Below are 16,395 nucleotides of genomic sequence, written 5' to 3' on the forward strand. Positions count from 1 at the left end.
TTGTCTGTCTGTGTGACCCACTGTCTTGTCTGTCTGTGTGACCCACTGTCTTGTCTGTCTGTGTGACCCACTATCTTGTCTGTCTGTCTGTGTGACCCACTGTCTTGTCTGTCTGTCTGTGTGACCCACTGTCTTGTCTGTCTGTGTGACCCACTGTCTTGTCTGTCTGTGTGACCCACTATCTTGTCTGTCTGTGTGACCCACTGTCTTGTCTGTCTGTGTGACCCACTGTCTTGTCTGTCTGTGTGACCCACTGTCTTGTCTGTCTGTGTGACCCACTGTCTTGTCTGTCTGTGTGACCCACTGTCTTGTCTGTCTGTGTGACCCACTGTCTTGTCTGTCTGTGTGACCCACTATCTTGTCTGTCTGTGTGACCCACTATCTTGTCTGTCTGTCTGTGTGACCCACTGTCTTGTCTGTCTGTGTGACCCACTGTCTTGTCTGTCTGTGTGACCCACTATCTTGTCTGTCTGTGTGACCCACTATCTTGTCTGTCTGTCTGTGTGACCCACTATCTTGTCTGTCTGTCTGTGTGACCCACTGTCTTGTCTGTCTGTGTGACCCACTGTCTTGTCTGTCTGTGTGACCCACTGTCTTTGTCTGTCTGTGTGACCCACTGTCTTGTCTGTCTGTGTGACCCACTGTCTTGTCTGTCTGTGTGACCCACTATCTTGTCTGTCTGTGTGACCCACTATCTTGTCTGTCTGTCTGTGTGACCCACTGTCTTGTCTGTCTGTGTGACCCACTGTCTTGTCTGTCTGTGTGACCCACTATCTTGTCTGTCTGTGTGACCCACTATCTTGTCTGTCTGTGTGACCCACTATCTTGTCTGTCTGTCTGTGTGACCCACTGTCTTGTCTGTCTGTGTGACCCACTGTCTTGTCTGTCTGTGTGACCCACTGTCTTGTCTGTCTGTGTGACCCACTGTCTTGTCTGTCTGTGTGACCCACTGTCTTGTCTGTCTGTGTGACCCACTATCTTGTCTGTCTGTGTGACCCACTATCTTGTCTGTCTGTCTGTGTGACCCACTGTCTTGTCTGTCTGTGTGACCCACTGTCTTGTCTGTCTGTGTGACCCACTATCTTGTCTGTCTGTGTGACCCACTATCTTGTCTGTCTGTGTGACCCACTATCTTGTCTGTCTGTCTGTGTGACCCACTGTCTTGTCTGTCTGTGTGACCCACTGTCTTGTCTGTCTGTGTGACCCACTGTCTTGTCTGTCTGTGTGACCCACTGTCTTGTCTGTCTGTGTGACCCACTGTCTTGTCTGTCTGTGTGACCCACTGTCTTGTCTGTCTGTGTGACCCACTGTCTTGTCTGTCTGTGTGACCCACTATCTTGTCTGTCTGTGTGACCCACTGTCTTGTCTGTCTGTGTGACCCACTATCTTGTCTGTCTGTGTGACCCACTATCTTGTCTGTCTGTCTGTGTGACCCACTGTCTTGTCTGTCTGTGTGACCCACTGTCTTGTCTGTCTGTGTGACCCACTGTCTTGTCTGTCTGTGTGACCCACTGTCTTGCCATGCTTACTCTCTTCACTGCTGACCTTGACGTGGGCAGTTGGCGTGAGTGCAGCAACAGAGCCGAATGCCAGCTCCCTGGGTAGTGCTGTTGGAGATGCTACAGTGCTGAATTGTTATCCATGGCAACCCATGTGTCTGGACAAAACCCACACAGGCCATTAGGAGGTGGCAGGAGGATGGGCAGCCAACAGCCAGGTCAGAAGCCTTCAGCCCCAGTGAGTGCAAAGACAATCATGTGTCAGCCATAGTGCTGCCATTCTTGTGTGGTGCCTGGAATTGAACCCTAAGCTGTGTCCCCAGCACTGTGTTGTTGTTGTTGTTGTTGTTGTTGTTAGAGATAGGGTCTCTCTTCACAACCCTGGCTGTCCTGGAACTCACTCTGTAGACCAGGCTGGCCTCAAACTCCTGCCTCTGCCTCCCAGGTGCTGGATTAGTCATGTGCCACCACGTCTGGCTGTGTAAAATCTTAAATGTGAACTTTACATGATCAGTGGTGAAAATTTAATGCACATGTGCACACCTGGAGGCACTGGGAAGGCAGGAGATTGGTTCAGGGCCATCCCGGGCTATATGGAGAGTTTGAAGCCAACCTGTGCTATGTGTGATGCTGTCTCAACATGGAAACAAACAGCATTTTCCAGTTATATTTCAAAGAGTCCCCATGTCTCTCTGACTTTCCAGAGGCTTAGAACATTTTATCCCATTTTCCCCAAATTATCCTGAGCTTCTCTTTGGGAGCTGACTTAATACAGAGCTAGAAATGGAGTCACCAAAAACAGAACAAAGCAGACCCTGGGCAGCACGAGGATCACACTTGTGTCCTGCTTGTCCTGGGGAAGGTGGAGCAGGGGGATGTCTGTTCTCAGATCTACATGTAATCAGGTTCCTTTTTAAAATAAAGTATTTGTCGTGATCACACCCACTCCATCTCCTCACAGATTCACACCCCACACTAAACTCAGTGTCTTCTTGTGTGCTGCCCATGTATTCCTGGTGTGGGGCCGACTGCGGGGCATGTGGGCCCACGGGTGTGGGGCCGACCATGGGGCATGTGAGCCTACTGGGTGTGGGGCCTACTGGGTGTGGGGCATGCTGACCTACTAGGTGTGGGGTCAACTGCAAAATGCTGGCCATACATTCCTGGTGTGGGCCAACCATGGGGCATGCTGGCCTACTGGTAGCCACATCCCTTAAGAAAGCTGTCTCTTGCTCCCTGCCATCAGCTATCCATAGTTCCTCAGTCAGGAGTGTGGTCTTGAGCCCCTCTCTCCCACCGTGCTTCGAGGCTGACTGGCCTGACCCAATGCAGCAACCACAGCTGCTGTGGGTCCCGTCCTGTCCAGAACATACCGGTTTGCTCTGGTCCTGCCGGACCCGGGCGCTCACTGTCTTCTGTGGTGGTCCCGAGTGTGGCGTAGATGTCCCAGTCCCTGGTTGAGCACCCCTTGGTCTCTTGCTCTCTGCGCTTTGGCTGGTTGTGCGTTTCTGTGATGCCCACTGTCTGCTACATGAAGACTCTTCTTCAGTGAGGTCTGAGAACTGTTCTCATCTCTGGGCGTGCATCTACAAAGAGAAGGCTGTTTCATTATGGTGCAGGTTGATACTACATCCATTTAGCAAGCTGATAGAAATAAGCTTGCCTACGAGGCCTGTAGGCACCCAGCCGTGGGTCTTTGGCCAGGTTTACCAGGTGTGAATTGGTAAACTTTAAGGCCTGTAGAACTGGCCTTACAACAAATCAGAGAGCAGTTGGCTGCCCCTGTAAACACCTGCCCCCGCGGGTGGTCTGCCTCCTACTCCACTGCTGTCATTATCCCTGCTCCGGGTCCTTCTGTCCTCCTCCGTCTTCTCCCATCAAGCTGTCAGCCTCAGGCCAGCTTATGATGTGAGTCTCACCCGGTCTTCACGTCTTCATCCCGCTCACTTTGATTTCACCCTGAGTTGACCTGTGGTGATATTCTGGTTCAATCCGCTCTGCTTAGTAGCCACAACCCTGCCCCAGGGCCTTTGTACGAGTGGACCCTCCACCAGGACCACCCTTCTCTCAGTTCCATCTCAGCCCTGGTTTCTGTTCCTGCTGCTCAGAAAGGCAGCAGGCCACCCTTTGGGCACTGAACCCCAACAAGCCCACTATGCCCTACACCAGATCCCTTCCCCTCTGCCACCTAGCACTGTGGCTTTTGTCACTTGTTTCAGTGTGTGCACCCCTTTGGCACCACACTGCACACAGAGGAACTGCTTCACAGAGGCGCGCGTATGTGTGTGTGTGTGTGTGTGTGTGTGTGTCTGTCTGTCTGTCTGTCTGTCTGTGTGTTCTCATCCCAAGGCAAAGTCTGATTGTGTTTATTGTAATTATTCATGTGTGCATGTACATGTGTGTCATGGTTCTGTGTGAGGTCAGAAGACAACTCGCAGGAGCTGGTTCTCTTCTCCCGCCATGTGGTTCTTCTGGTCAAACTCAGCTCCTTAGGCTTGGCAGCAAACACCCTTACCCTCTGATCCACCCTGCTGCTGACCTGGTCCTGGTTTTGGTGGATGCCTAAATATAACTTTGTTCCTCCTTTGGGTCAGAAGTTGAGGGGCCTCACCACTGCACCTCCAAAGCCTCCTTCCCAGTGGAGAGCAGTAGTGACCCCCAGCTTATGACCACCCTACATTCACTGAGCAGCGCTTCAGCCCAGATCTTTGAAGGGACAGCTATTCTTTCATGTGTATTCGTCCCCCCAGGTGGAAGCTTGAAAATCCTTCTCTGCACGGGGAGCCACAGGGATGCTCAATTGCCCGTGTCATTGGGGGGTACCTGAGTCTGCCTCGGTCCAGGGGCCGGGGGTCCCTGCCTCTGTCTGACTGAAATGCTTTCAGAGATACAGAGATGGCTCATGGGTAAAGACACTAAAAGACCAGAGTTTGATCCCAAGGATCCCCTTAGTGGAAGGAGAGAACAGACTCAACAAATTCTCTGAGTTCCACGTGCAAATTGGATGCAGGCATGTAAGTAAATGTAATTAACAGGGAACAGACAGGAGACTGCTATAAAGCCTTGGCCTGTCCCCGAAGACAAGCTCACTGGGCGTGGAGCATGGGTCAGGGCTGTCCCTCATGAGGACTTTCAAGACCATGCCCTCGAGCCTCCTGTCCAGTGGGAGCTCTGAAGTCACCCAGTTCCTCTCTCTGGGAGGGCGGAAGGTGGAGTGGCAATTCCCACCCTTGTGGAGTCCTCTGGGGCAGGGCCACCCTGAGCCATGGGTGCTGAGTGGCTCCTCCCATGCTTTTGGGCTCCCATGGAGTCCTTCATGTTAAACAACTGCTCTGGTCTCACACTTTTCTCAGATAGAAGCCCTGGTTCTTTGCCTAGAGAACAGTTGTGTGTGATTTGCTTCCTTCCCAGCCCAGGGCTAGGCAAGGTGGCAGCCCATCAGTCCCGGGATCCTTGGGAGCTGCCTTGGTCGGGTTGCTGGGTTTCTGGCCTCAGCACAGATCTGGTGAGCTGCCTGCCTTCTCTGGTTACTATAGAGAAGAGATTATTTGTCTTGCTGTTCAGGCCTCTGAAAATAATAGATTACATATTTGGAAGGGCTTTCTTTTTATTTATTTATTTTTTTATTTTAGATCTGGTTAACGTGAGATAGAGAAGTTGCCCTGGGGATGACATTGTTTGGTTTGGGAAGTATTCTCTTGGTTGCTGAGCAACGGGCGCTTGGAAACGGGAGTGGACTGCGTTGCCCCTGGCAACTGTTGTTACTCAGCAAACAATGAGGGCTGGGCACACGGCGCCAGAAGCCTGCCCGATTCCCATCCAGCATCTGCATGTGTTTTTCTCTGATTAGATGATGTGGGGACTCGGGGTGGCAGGTAGCTGGTGTCTGTGCTGACGTCCCTGTGCACTTGAGTTTTTACCCTGTCCTGCTGACTTTGAACTTAAGTTTTTGGTGGAATCTTAAAGAAAATCTAATTCCTGGTGTTTCTAGAACCTCCATCAGGGCCACCCCGATGGCAGACAAGGCAGATCCCACTCAGGACTGGCTGGTGTTGGAATCCGAACCCAGAGTGACCCCACATGGCATGCTGAGATGCAGGGGACAGTATCGCTGACAGGTGCCCCTTGCAGGCCACTTTCCAGCCCTGGCTGTATCAGGATCCGACCCTCCCACTCGCTGTAGCTGGAGATGGGGACTATTTACCCGGCCTCGTTGCTGAGGTAAACACTAGCCCTCCCAGAACTCGGGCTGGCGACACAGCTGCCGCCCTCCTCCAGCCGCTCCGCCCCGAGGGGTGGGGGCGCTATAAATCGATAGTGCAGAGCAGGGCACGAGTGGGACATTTACCTGCGTCTCAGCTGCTTCCACAGTATCCGCAGGGCCTGTCACCCCTTCCTACAATCCTCCCTTCAAAAGACACCGTTTGATGGCCTAGTGGGGACTTTCCCAACTTTTATGCAAGTGGCTCAGCTCCTGTCTTGGTACATTTAAAAGCAGCCGTGCAGAAGTTTCCAGCTTTCAGGGTTGTTCTTATCACTGAACATGACAGTGTCCTATTAAAAACTGAAGCCAGCTTGTTGCATGAAAACCAGCACCTCTATGTCATACACCATGAAGATCTAGTGGAGTGGGCGTGGGGGTGCGCCCCCGTCACCCCAGCACTTGGGAGGTGGAGTAGGAGTAGAGGCGGGGCACCTGGGGTCACACCCAGCCTCGCCTACATCATGAGTTTGGAGCTAGCCTGGGTTGTGTGAACCTCAGTCTTAAGGAGGAACAGACAAACAAAACATCATCATTATTATTGTTATTATTGATTTTTTTTTTTACATTTTGGGCTGTGTGAGAGTTGGTCTTAAAGAGGAATGACCAAATAAAACATTATTATTATTATTGTTATTATTGATTTTTTTTTACATTTTCTATTTATGGTAAGTGTGTGTGTGTACCTGGGCATTCCACAGTTCACCTGTAGGGGCCAGAGGGCCACTTTTGAAAGTTGGTTCCCTACTTCCACCATGCAGGTCCCAAGGATCGAACTCAGGTTGTCAGGTTAGGAGACAAGTATTGAGCATTCCACTGGGTCTGATTTTTGCTTTTCTATTCCCTGTGGAAATTCTTGCTCCTTATGAGTCCGGCTTTGCCACTTGCATAGACCCTGGATTGCAAAGTGTTCCCACATGTCTAGTGGTGGAGTCCACATGTCTAGTGGTGGAGTGGAGTCTGCATGTCTAGTGGTGGAGTCCGTGTGTCTAGTGGTAGAGTGGAGTCCGCATGTCTAGTGGTGGAGTCTGCATGTCTAGTGGTGGAGTCTGAGTGTCTAGTGGTGGAGTCCACGTGTCTTGTCTAGTGGTGGAGTGCACGTGTCTTATCTAGTGGTGGAGTGCGCGTGTTTAGTGGTGGAGTCCACGTGTCTTGTCTAGTGGTGGAGTGCGTGTGTCTATGATGGCGTCCTATGTGATCTCCTAGGGCCTTTCCTTCAGAGTGCTTCCAGGTGGGAATCCCTGCCAGGACTCATTGGTTGCTCTACTTCAATGCCAGTGTGGAGAGAGGGAGTCCAGAGAGCCAGCCCCCATCATTGGCACAGCTGCATGGTCAGAGAGGTTCCTAGGGGGCTTGAAGTACCAGTTGGGCCAGCCAAGACCTTGTCAACAGATAGACATGACCCTCCCCACCATTACCAGTCTCAGACCCCGGAAGACTCTGTGACCTGGGGGACAGTGGAGGGGACAGTGGCTCCTGCTCTGTCTTCTCCTTGGCTGCCCCAGCTGCCATAAGGGACAATGGCCCCGGGCAGGCTGCCCCTCGGCAAGACCAGGCTTCAGGGCTCATGGCTACAAGTTATGAAGGGACCCAACTGGGATGAACAAGCTGAGCTTGGGACTCAGACTCCACAGGGCCCGGTCATTGCCTTCGAGGAGGACAATGTAACAGATAGGAACACAGAAAGACAGTGAGGATGAATGAACATGCCTGGTCTATGGCTGTCAGCCCGGCACTTCTGTCCCCAGGGATCCATGAAGGTCATGGTGAGAGCAGAAGGGAGCTGCAAGCATCCAGGCGTGCTGTTCCACACCTCATGGGCCTTCAGGGCCCAGCGCAAGCCAGTGTTGCTCTGAGAAAATCTCTCATGGGTATGAAGATGGGTGTCCTGGCCAGCTGAGCTCCTGTAAGCATTCATTCTTCATTCATTCAGTTAACTCAGTGTTTGTAACGTGAGCTGACTTCCGGAGCTTCCCTTTTTGTTTATGTGTGTGTGTTTGCCTGCATGCATGACTGTTCTGTGCGTGTGTCTGCTGTCCACGGAGGTCAGAAGGCACTGGATTCCCTGGAGCCAGTGGTACAGATGGTTGTGAGTCACCATGTGGGTGCTGAGAACTGAGTCTCTGCAAAAGTAGCCAGTGTTTTTTAGCTAGGGTCTCATCTGCAACCCAGGCTGGCCTCAAACTTTTTATGTAGCTCAACCTGGCCTTGAACTCACAATCCTTTCAGGAATCCTCCTGTCTTAGCCTTTTGGGTATGGAGATGACAGGTAGGAGCTACCACATTCCAAATGGCTTTTGTTCTTCCCAGGGTTGACCTGAACATCTCTGTGTAGCCCAGGGTAGCCCTGACTAGAGTTCCTTCTTGTCTCATCTCCTGAGTGCTAGGAGGTGTACAGGTATACCTCCACAGGTAGCTCTAGAAACGTCCAAAGGGAACAAGTAAGGTCACTGTTTTCCTTCAGGACAGGGTGGAAGCAGGAGCCAGAGTCAGCTCTACCAGCCCTACCTCATGTCCCTCAAGTTCTTCATCTGCCTCTCAGGTGTATGCAGTGACAGTAGGTTGTCATTTCTGTCTAGCAGGCTTTGCCCCTGGCCCCATCCTGCTCACCATGGCCACTGTCTGCCCCCACCCCACCCCTACTGCCACCTTGGCTCTTGACCTCTGACCCCCAAAGGGTCCTATAAAAGTTCTCCCACCTAGGCTTGGGGCAGATTCCTTATGACACAATATTCCATGTCCTCATTGTCCTCCATCCTCTGTCTCCTCTCCAGCTGGCCCAGGGCTCACAGCCTTGTCATTTGTGTTTTTTTTGAAATGGTTTCTCACTATGTAGCTCATGCTGGCTTTAAATGGCAATCCTCCTGCCTCAGCCTCCCCAGTGCTGGGACAACAGGCGTACACCACCATACCTGGCATGTCGGACTGCTGTGTCTGACACTGGGAAGGGCTGTTTGCCAAAGGCCACTGAGGCAACAGCTAGTGTTTGTCAGCTGAGTAACTGTCTGACGGAGCCCCACTTGGGAAAGCCGTGGGGTCACTGAGTGTAGGTGGCTATTTGTAACTTTTCTCACATGCCACTAAAAACAGCCGTGGGTTCCCCACTGCCTGTGTGTTTATCTCCATCCGCTGGGCACACATGTAGCTGTGGGTGGTCAGGAAGATGATCTCTGCTGAACTGTGTAATTCTGATGAACAGAAATAATACTAGGAGTTTTTCATGACTCAGACTAACATAGGAAAGTTATGTCATCACTAAGACAGCTAATTTTAGACTTCAGAACAAATTCAAAGCAAATTGGTTGCCACAGGAGATGATTATATGAGGTCAATTTCCCAGGTGTTTTTTGCTGATTCAAGGTCAGGCATGAAGCAACTTTAGTAGACATAACTTTCTCAGCAATGGACTTTCTGCACATTCTCCCCAACCTTAAGGTTCAGCCAACTACCTATTTATTGTTTAAGACCTGAGTCTCAATGTAGCTTCCTGTCTGGGAGCCCTGAGCACTCAGAGCTACTGGCTGGTCAGCACAACCTCCGTGGCCTAAGAGAAACTGTGTGATCAGTTTGACTATTTCTCATTGTTACTTTAGAAGTGACTCTGTGTGACCCTGCAGATGTGATCCATATTTGTCCAGAGGCTTTATTGTGAGGGGAGATATGTGATGGGGAGGGTAGTGTGAGAGATGTAGGAAGTGGGAGATGTGAGAGCTATGCGTGTGCGCGCACGTGTGTGTGAGTGTGCATGTGTGTGCGAGTGTGTGTGCGTGTGTGCTGAAGGTGCAGAGAGAAGTAGATTAGCTGAGTGGGTAGAGATTCAGGAGATGTAGCTGTATGGAAGAGAGATGCATGTGGAGATGGAACTGTGTAGAAATGCATGGCTATGCAGGAGGAAGACGCATGTATGTAAAGAGATTGTCAAGAGAGATTATTCAAGGTGATGTAAAAGAGAAGGTTGCCATCAGAAAGCGTGCTTTCCTTATTTACCCCTCAGATAGAAAAGTCTAGCCCTTGCCACACTGTGGATTTTTTGCACACTCTGGAGGCAGCCTTGAAGCATGCTCTCCAAAAGGCCACAGTATAGAGAAGAAATCTTTTCCAAGCTCCTCGCTGCTCTGAGAAGACATTCTTCTCACTAACTGGGTGCAGTCCTGGGTGCTGGGCTTGCGGGCCGTAACAGCTGTCCTCCACCATGAGTCATCACAGAGCAAGGGAGCTGGCAGGCATGGAGGAGAAGGGGCATGGCCATCCCAGGTCTAAAGAGGCCAGGCCTGCCTAAAGTGGCTGCCACAGTGATGGAGTGGAATATGGGGACAGGATCGGGTGCCAGCCCCGAGATGCAGGGGCTCCAGCACCAGGGCTGTGGGGAAGCAGCGGGTGGGAGCAGTGCCCCGCGGATGACAGCACTATGGGCAGAGGTCTGGCAGGTAGTTGCCCAGCCATTGGGCAAGGTCAGAAGTCACCTCAGCTCAGCGCCCCGAACTCTGTGTGCAGTGAAAACCAGGACTGTTCAGCTTCCCACCCCAGGGCCCAGCTCAACAGGTATCTGCAGGGTGGAAATGGCCATGTTCTGGACTGACTCAACCACGTTAGGTGGGGAGCCTGTGTTCGAGCTTGTCTGTGTGACACTTCTGCCGCCACTCCCTCAGGGCAAAACGCTGGTGTCCTCCAGCCCAACCCCAACCCAGTCACCAATATGGTGGCCTTAGGGCACCCTGACCCAGGGTGAGTTTATATTTCCCATGTTGACACAAAATCATGGCTCTCTACTCAGACAGCGGGAGTTTATTCTGAAACCAAATATATGAGTGACCATGGACCAGGTTACCTGACGTTCCATGTTCAAATGTGGAAGCCATTCCAGTGAGCTTTGCGGTGATGGAGCAAAGAGGATCCCAGCTGATCCTCAGAGGGATCAACTCAGAGGGTGCTCCACACACTCTGGTGGAGGCCTGAGTGGCGGCCACAGCTGTGGGCCTCGAATGTTCTTAGCGACTCAGCCTGTGGGTTGGTGGGAATCAGAGTTCTGTTAAGTTGATACAGACCAAAGGTTTCCTAGCCTGGATGTTAAGTCTGATATAGAAAGGCTAGAAATGGCCTCTCAGGAGCTAAGACTGGCCCAAGAAAAACTGTAATTAGGACTTGCAGCACTCCAACTTCCCACAATGCTGAAACCTGTCACTCACCTCTGCAGGCACAACTCCTTCCCACGGCTTCTCCCTCATGACAGACACACACGTACATGCACCCACGCGCACAAACATGCACACATACACACGCAGAAACATGCACACACATACACACACACATATGCACACAAACATGCACACACATACACACGCACACATATGCACACAAACATGCAAACACATGCACACGTGCCCACACACATGCGCGCGCACACACACATTTGTTTTCTTTGAGACAGTGTTTCTCTGTGTAGCCCTGGCTATCCTGGAACTCACTTTTTTTTTTTTTTTTAATTTTGTTTTTTCGAGTCAAGGGTTCTCTGTGCAGCTTTGGAGCCTGTTCTGGAACTCGCTCTGTAGACCAGGCTGGCTTCGAACTCTTGAGATCCACCTGGCTTTACCTCCCGAGTGCTGGGATTACAGGCGTGCGCCAATACTGCCTGGCTTGTTTGTTATATTTATATATTATGTGTGTGTGTTGGGGGAGGTGCCACACATACATGCCAAGAGATTGCAGCTTTCAGTGGGCCCTGGGGATTGAACTTGGGTTGTCAGGCTTGGTGGCAAGTGCCTTGAGCCACTGAGGCCTCTTGTGGGCTGGAAAAAAGAACGTGCTCTCCAGGTTTACAGCGGGGGGAATAGTTGTCATTTCCAGCCCCCAACATAAGCCAGGTGTGGAGATGGACGTCACACACCTGCCCTTGCAGCCCTGGAGTAGTGGATGTTGGAGGGTCAGGAGTTCAAGGTCAGTCTCAGCAGGGCTCCTGGAGACCCAGGCTCCAAAACTCTCAGAAACAAAAATAGGAGTGGAGTCAGGCACCCCAAAAGCTCAACTGAAGGAAAGATGATGGGGTGCCTGAGACAGACATTGGCTAGGGTACCCCAGCTCTCAGATCTGTCTCCTCTCCCTCCCTCAGCCTCTGGCTCTAGCAGGTAATGACTAGGAAAGGCTGAGTCTCTGGGCCTCCCTGGGTGGCCCTGACCCTGGAGGTCTCACCTGATGAGGGTCCTGGCCCTTCCTGGGGACATGTGTGACTGTCACCCATGTGAACCTGGTGTGAACGTCACTTAGCACTCTCAGCCCTGGATATCTGCTGGAGTCAGTTCAGGTGTGGGGGACAGAATCCAGGAAAGAGAAAAGCCTAGGTCCACAGCACTCTCTGACAAGAAAGGACAAGGTGCAGCCACCAAGGCCACCTCCTCAAATGCCAGCATGTCACCTGTGCTGAGTGGGGCAGTTCCCCTCAACAGGCCGCCACTGTCCTGTCTCACACCTGGGCCCCCAGCTCCTGAGACCTTATGTCACCAGAACCAGGGAGTTTTGACATCAGGAACACGGAGGAAGGCTGATGGGGAGTTGGAGCCTGGGCCCATCTGGCTGGATCTGTCCCCTCTCACTCAGAGTGGGGGGATGCCAGCTCCATTCTTAGGAGGTGGAACCTCAAGTGCTATCTATCCAGGTACCAACCAGACGATACTAAGACCAACTGAGGCCTGGGTCCCCCAAGCAGAACTTAACCAGCCAGGCTCCATCCCCGCGATTCCAGGTGAGGTGTGATGAGGCCACAGCTCCCCTGTGGGTGAACGGAGGGGTGGGGACAGAAGAGAGAGAGATTGCTTAAGGTCACAGTGAGTCAGGGCAGCCAGGAACCCAGCCCAGAAATGGCTTGCAGCCTCCCACCCTTCCTTGCCTGCCCATTGGTTGCTAGGCAACCGGAGAGTTTTCCTGTAAACAAAGGGCGCTTCCCCAGCAGATCCACCTGGCCCCCGTCCAGTCCCAGCCAGCTCACTGCAGCCCAGCCAGCTGGTGAGAGAGCCACTGCCCCTGCAGTCGCCTGGAGACCGTGGGCGGGCGGCTACGCCACTGTGACCTGCAGGGCAGTCTCTGCACTTGGCACTCTGTCAAGGTCAAGGAGAAATGCAGGGGTGGACTCGGGACTGGCTGGGGGCACTCCAGTCTCCTCTTGGACCTCTGACCAGTGTGTGACAGAGCTGGGCCACCGGGAACCAGGATCGAGACTCAGAGAGGCATGATGGTAGGGTGCTCATAGCCCCTCTGGAGAGAAACCAGGGTCAAGACAAGCAGAGAACCTGAGAACCTGTGTGGAAGACTTCCATGTCTGCCTTCACACTGCTGCTGATTCCCTCAGACCTTCACAGATATGCACGTACATGTGCACGCATGCACACATGCGTGGACAGACACTTCTGCGCTCACATGCAGGTGTGCATTGCGTGCGCATACGCATACAGACACGCACAGACACACAGAGGCATACTCATGCGAGCACACCTCATGTGTAGCCTGTCACCTGTGGTGTGCATCCATGTCCTTATTACATGACAAGCTTGAACATTGTCACTCGACTCACACACTCCTCGCCCGTTGTCACCAGCATCACTCGTCCTGAGTGAGGAGGGGACCCAGTGACAGAGGGCTCCCACCCTGATGCAAGGATGGAGAAAGACCTGGTCTGTTCCTCAGGACGGGTGGCCATTCACCACCCTCTCCCTTTGTGGTGTTTGTTTCTGAGACAGAGACTCAGGAAAAGCCCAGTTGGCCTGGAACTCAGAGTCCCGACCCCCTTGGCCCTTCCTCATGCTGGGACCAGAGGCGTGGCCACCACACCTGGTCCACTGTTAGACCTTTATGTTTCTAAATATTCACGTCCATAGGGCTGGGCTCAGCGGGTGGAACACAAAGTGTGAAGTCCCAGCTTCAGTCCCTGCTTCACAGAAAGCAGGTGCTGTGGCTCACACCTGCCATCCCAGCACTCAGGAGGTGGAGACAGGAGGATTAGGGCTTGATCAACCTCAGCTACATAGGGACTTGGTTTTTCCAAGACAGCATTTCTCTGTGTAGCCCTGACCTGGAACTCACTCTGTAGACCAGGCTGGCCCCAAGCTCAGAGTTCCACCTGCCTCTGCCTCCTGAGTACTGGGATTAGAGGTGTGCCCACCATTCCTAGCCTACATAGGGTTCTGAAGCCAACAGGAGACCCTGGCTCAGAACTAAAATTCTCAGTCCGCAGTTTTCATCCATTTTCTGAGGAAGAACACTAGATAGAGTTTTTGTTCTTGGCCAGGGTGAGTAAGACAGCCACCTGAGTGGGCCCGTGCTCACACACTGTCTCCAAGTCTCTCAGATGAAAACCAGCAAAGGAGCTGGAGGAAGAGGGAATTCCAATAGGCCTGTCTGGAGAGCGGCTGAGGTGCCTGTCTGGAGAGCGGCTGAGGTGATTGGAGAGGCACTGAGGTGTTTGTTACTCAGACATGGAAGCAGCCAGGTGTTAGTCATTTTCTTCTTTTTTTGTTATTTTGTTTTTGTTTTTCGAGACAGGGTTTTTCTGTAGCTTTGGAGCTCTTGTAGACCAGATCCTCCTGCTTCTGCCTCCCCAGTCATTTCATTCTTGTGAGACTTTGGTGACAAATTTTATTTGTTTGACTCAGTAGCCCAGGCTGGCTATGAACTCCAGCTCCCTCCACCCCACCAACCCCCGCATCTCATCCCCCACCCCCACCTCTGCCCCAGTCCCTGGGAAGTTAAGCACACAGCTTTCTCCTTGGTTCTGGAATGCGAGGAACTCAATGACTTCATTCATTCATCACTCCTTACAGCTACTTACTCCTGCGGATGTATATACAAGAGATTTTTTCTTACAAAATGTTTTATTTTGCTTTTCTAGCTCAGGGTCTGATGCAGCCCAGGCTGGCTTCAGACTCCTTGTCTTGACCACCTCAAGCTCCTGTCTGGGTCCTCGGTGGCTGTGCCCCTGCTCTGCATGGCTCTGGCGCCATCTAGTGTTAGTCCTGGGGCAGCGCAGGCGGGCGTGGAACCCAGAGGGCTTATCGTGGGGGCACACTCTTTTAATCTGTTATGTCTTTAAACATTAAAAAAAAAAGGCATTAGGATTAGGGACCGAGAGGACTGAGAGACAGCTCAGCAGTTACAAGCGCCATCTGCTCTTCAAGAGAACCTGGTTCCGTTCACATTCAACTCAGCATGGTGCATGAACACATGCAGGCAAATACCCGCACACGTGAAATAAATAAGATTTTATTTTTGTTTTTTGAGACAGGATTTCTCTAGCTTTGGAGCCTGTCCTGAACTAGCTCTTGTAGACTGGGCTGAGTCTCGAACTCACAGAGATCCACCTGCCTCTGCCTCCTGAGTGCTGGGACTAAAGGTGTGTGCCACCACTGCCCAGCATAAATAAGATTTTTTAAAGATAAAAATTAAATAATCAACTTTAGGCAGGCAAAGTGCAAGCGCCGGTACCACAGAAGTTGGTACAGGGTGGATGCGGCCTGGCGGAGACTCTGCAGTAGAGTTTGGGACTGACCAGGAGCCTCAGGAATAAGGAAGACTGTGAGAGGGATTGCCAGTCAGAAAGGTGCTGGCTCTGAGGCCTGGGATCAACCCTGGAAGGGGAGGACCGGCTCCTGCAGGTGCCCCCCACCCCCGCACAGGCATCCTCTCATGAGCAACACACGCATGTGCATGCACACACAAATGAGTGTAAGTGTATTAGTTAGTTTATACATTTGTGTGGCCTGGGAGTCAACCTCTATTGTCTTCTTTGAGACAGCGTCTTCACTAAACCTGGGACTCCAGACTGCCTATTCATCCAGGGCTAGGTTACAACCGCAAACTCCAGGCCTGTTTATTACATGGGTTCTGGGGATTTGAACTCAGGTCCTCACTGTTTTTGGGTAGGTGCTCTATCCATGGAGTGTCTCCCAGTCTCTGTGGCCAGGGTCCCTCAGCTTCAACTGTGGTTTAGAAGCCAACTGCAGAGGTCAGTCCCTGGGGACTCCAGGGGTGTGGCTGCCTCCTCACCACAGCTCTCTTCCACTCTAGGTCCGAGCATGCAGAACTCCGAAGGTGGAGCAGATTCACCAGCATCCGTGGCTCTGCGTCCTACAGCCCAGCCAGTGCCAGCCTCCCCACAGGTGACTGTGCCTGCCCCTCCACCTCCGTGCTCCCCCTGGTGTTTGGAAGGTGCCACCAAAGGAACCAGGACACAGATCAAAGGAGGCCGACCCCAGCCTTCAGCTGTTCCTCCTGCACTGGAAGCTGTGTGCCTTAGGAAAGAACCTGAGAACACAACTGTGAACAGGATTCTTGGGATGGCACCTTCCCTCCTTCTTTCCACCTTCTTCCTCCTTCACTTTCCTCCCATCCCACCCCATCTCCTCCTCTGTCTCCTCCACATCCCCTCCTTCCTATCTCCTCTTCCATCTCCTCCTCCATCTCCTCCACCTCCTTCTCCTGCCCTCTCCCACATAGGCGTAGAACCCAAGGTCTTGAGTGTTTTTCAACCCATCATCTTCTCCCCACCTCCTCACCTCCCCAACCCCCACTTCTTCACCTCCCCTGTCCTTTCCCCTCCCCAGTTCCCTCCCCAGTCCCTCCCCTCCTCCCCTCCCCAGTTCCCTCCCCTCC

General features: G+C 52.3%; 1 protein-coding gene across 6 annotated transcripts in view; it reads left to right on the forward strand.

The window, feature by feature from the left end:
* The window catches only part of Rfx2 (regulatory factor X2), a 61,705-nt gene that overhangs the window by 15,938 nt on the left and 29,372 nt on the right, over positions 1-16,395 (forward strand). For all 6 annotated transcript variants that reach the window (XM_087909249.1, XM_087909250.1, XM_087909251.1 and 3 more), the window contains one exon: positions 15,811-15,902. In XM_087909249.1, coding sequence (XP_087765375.1) covers positions 15,811-15,902 — 92 coding nt within the window. The remainder of the gene's footprint in view (positions 1-15,810; positions 15,903-16,395) is intronic.

This window comes from Myodes glareolus, chromosome 8 (assembly GCF_982192425.1).
Source record: "Myodes glareolus chromosome 8, mMyoGla1.1, whole genome shotgun sequence".
Taxonomy (NCBI): domain Eukaryota; kingdom Metazoa; phylum Chordata; class Mammalia; order Rodentia; family Cricetidae; genus Myodes; species Myodes glareolus.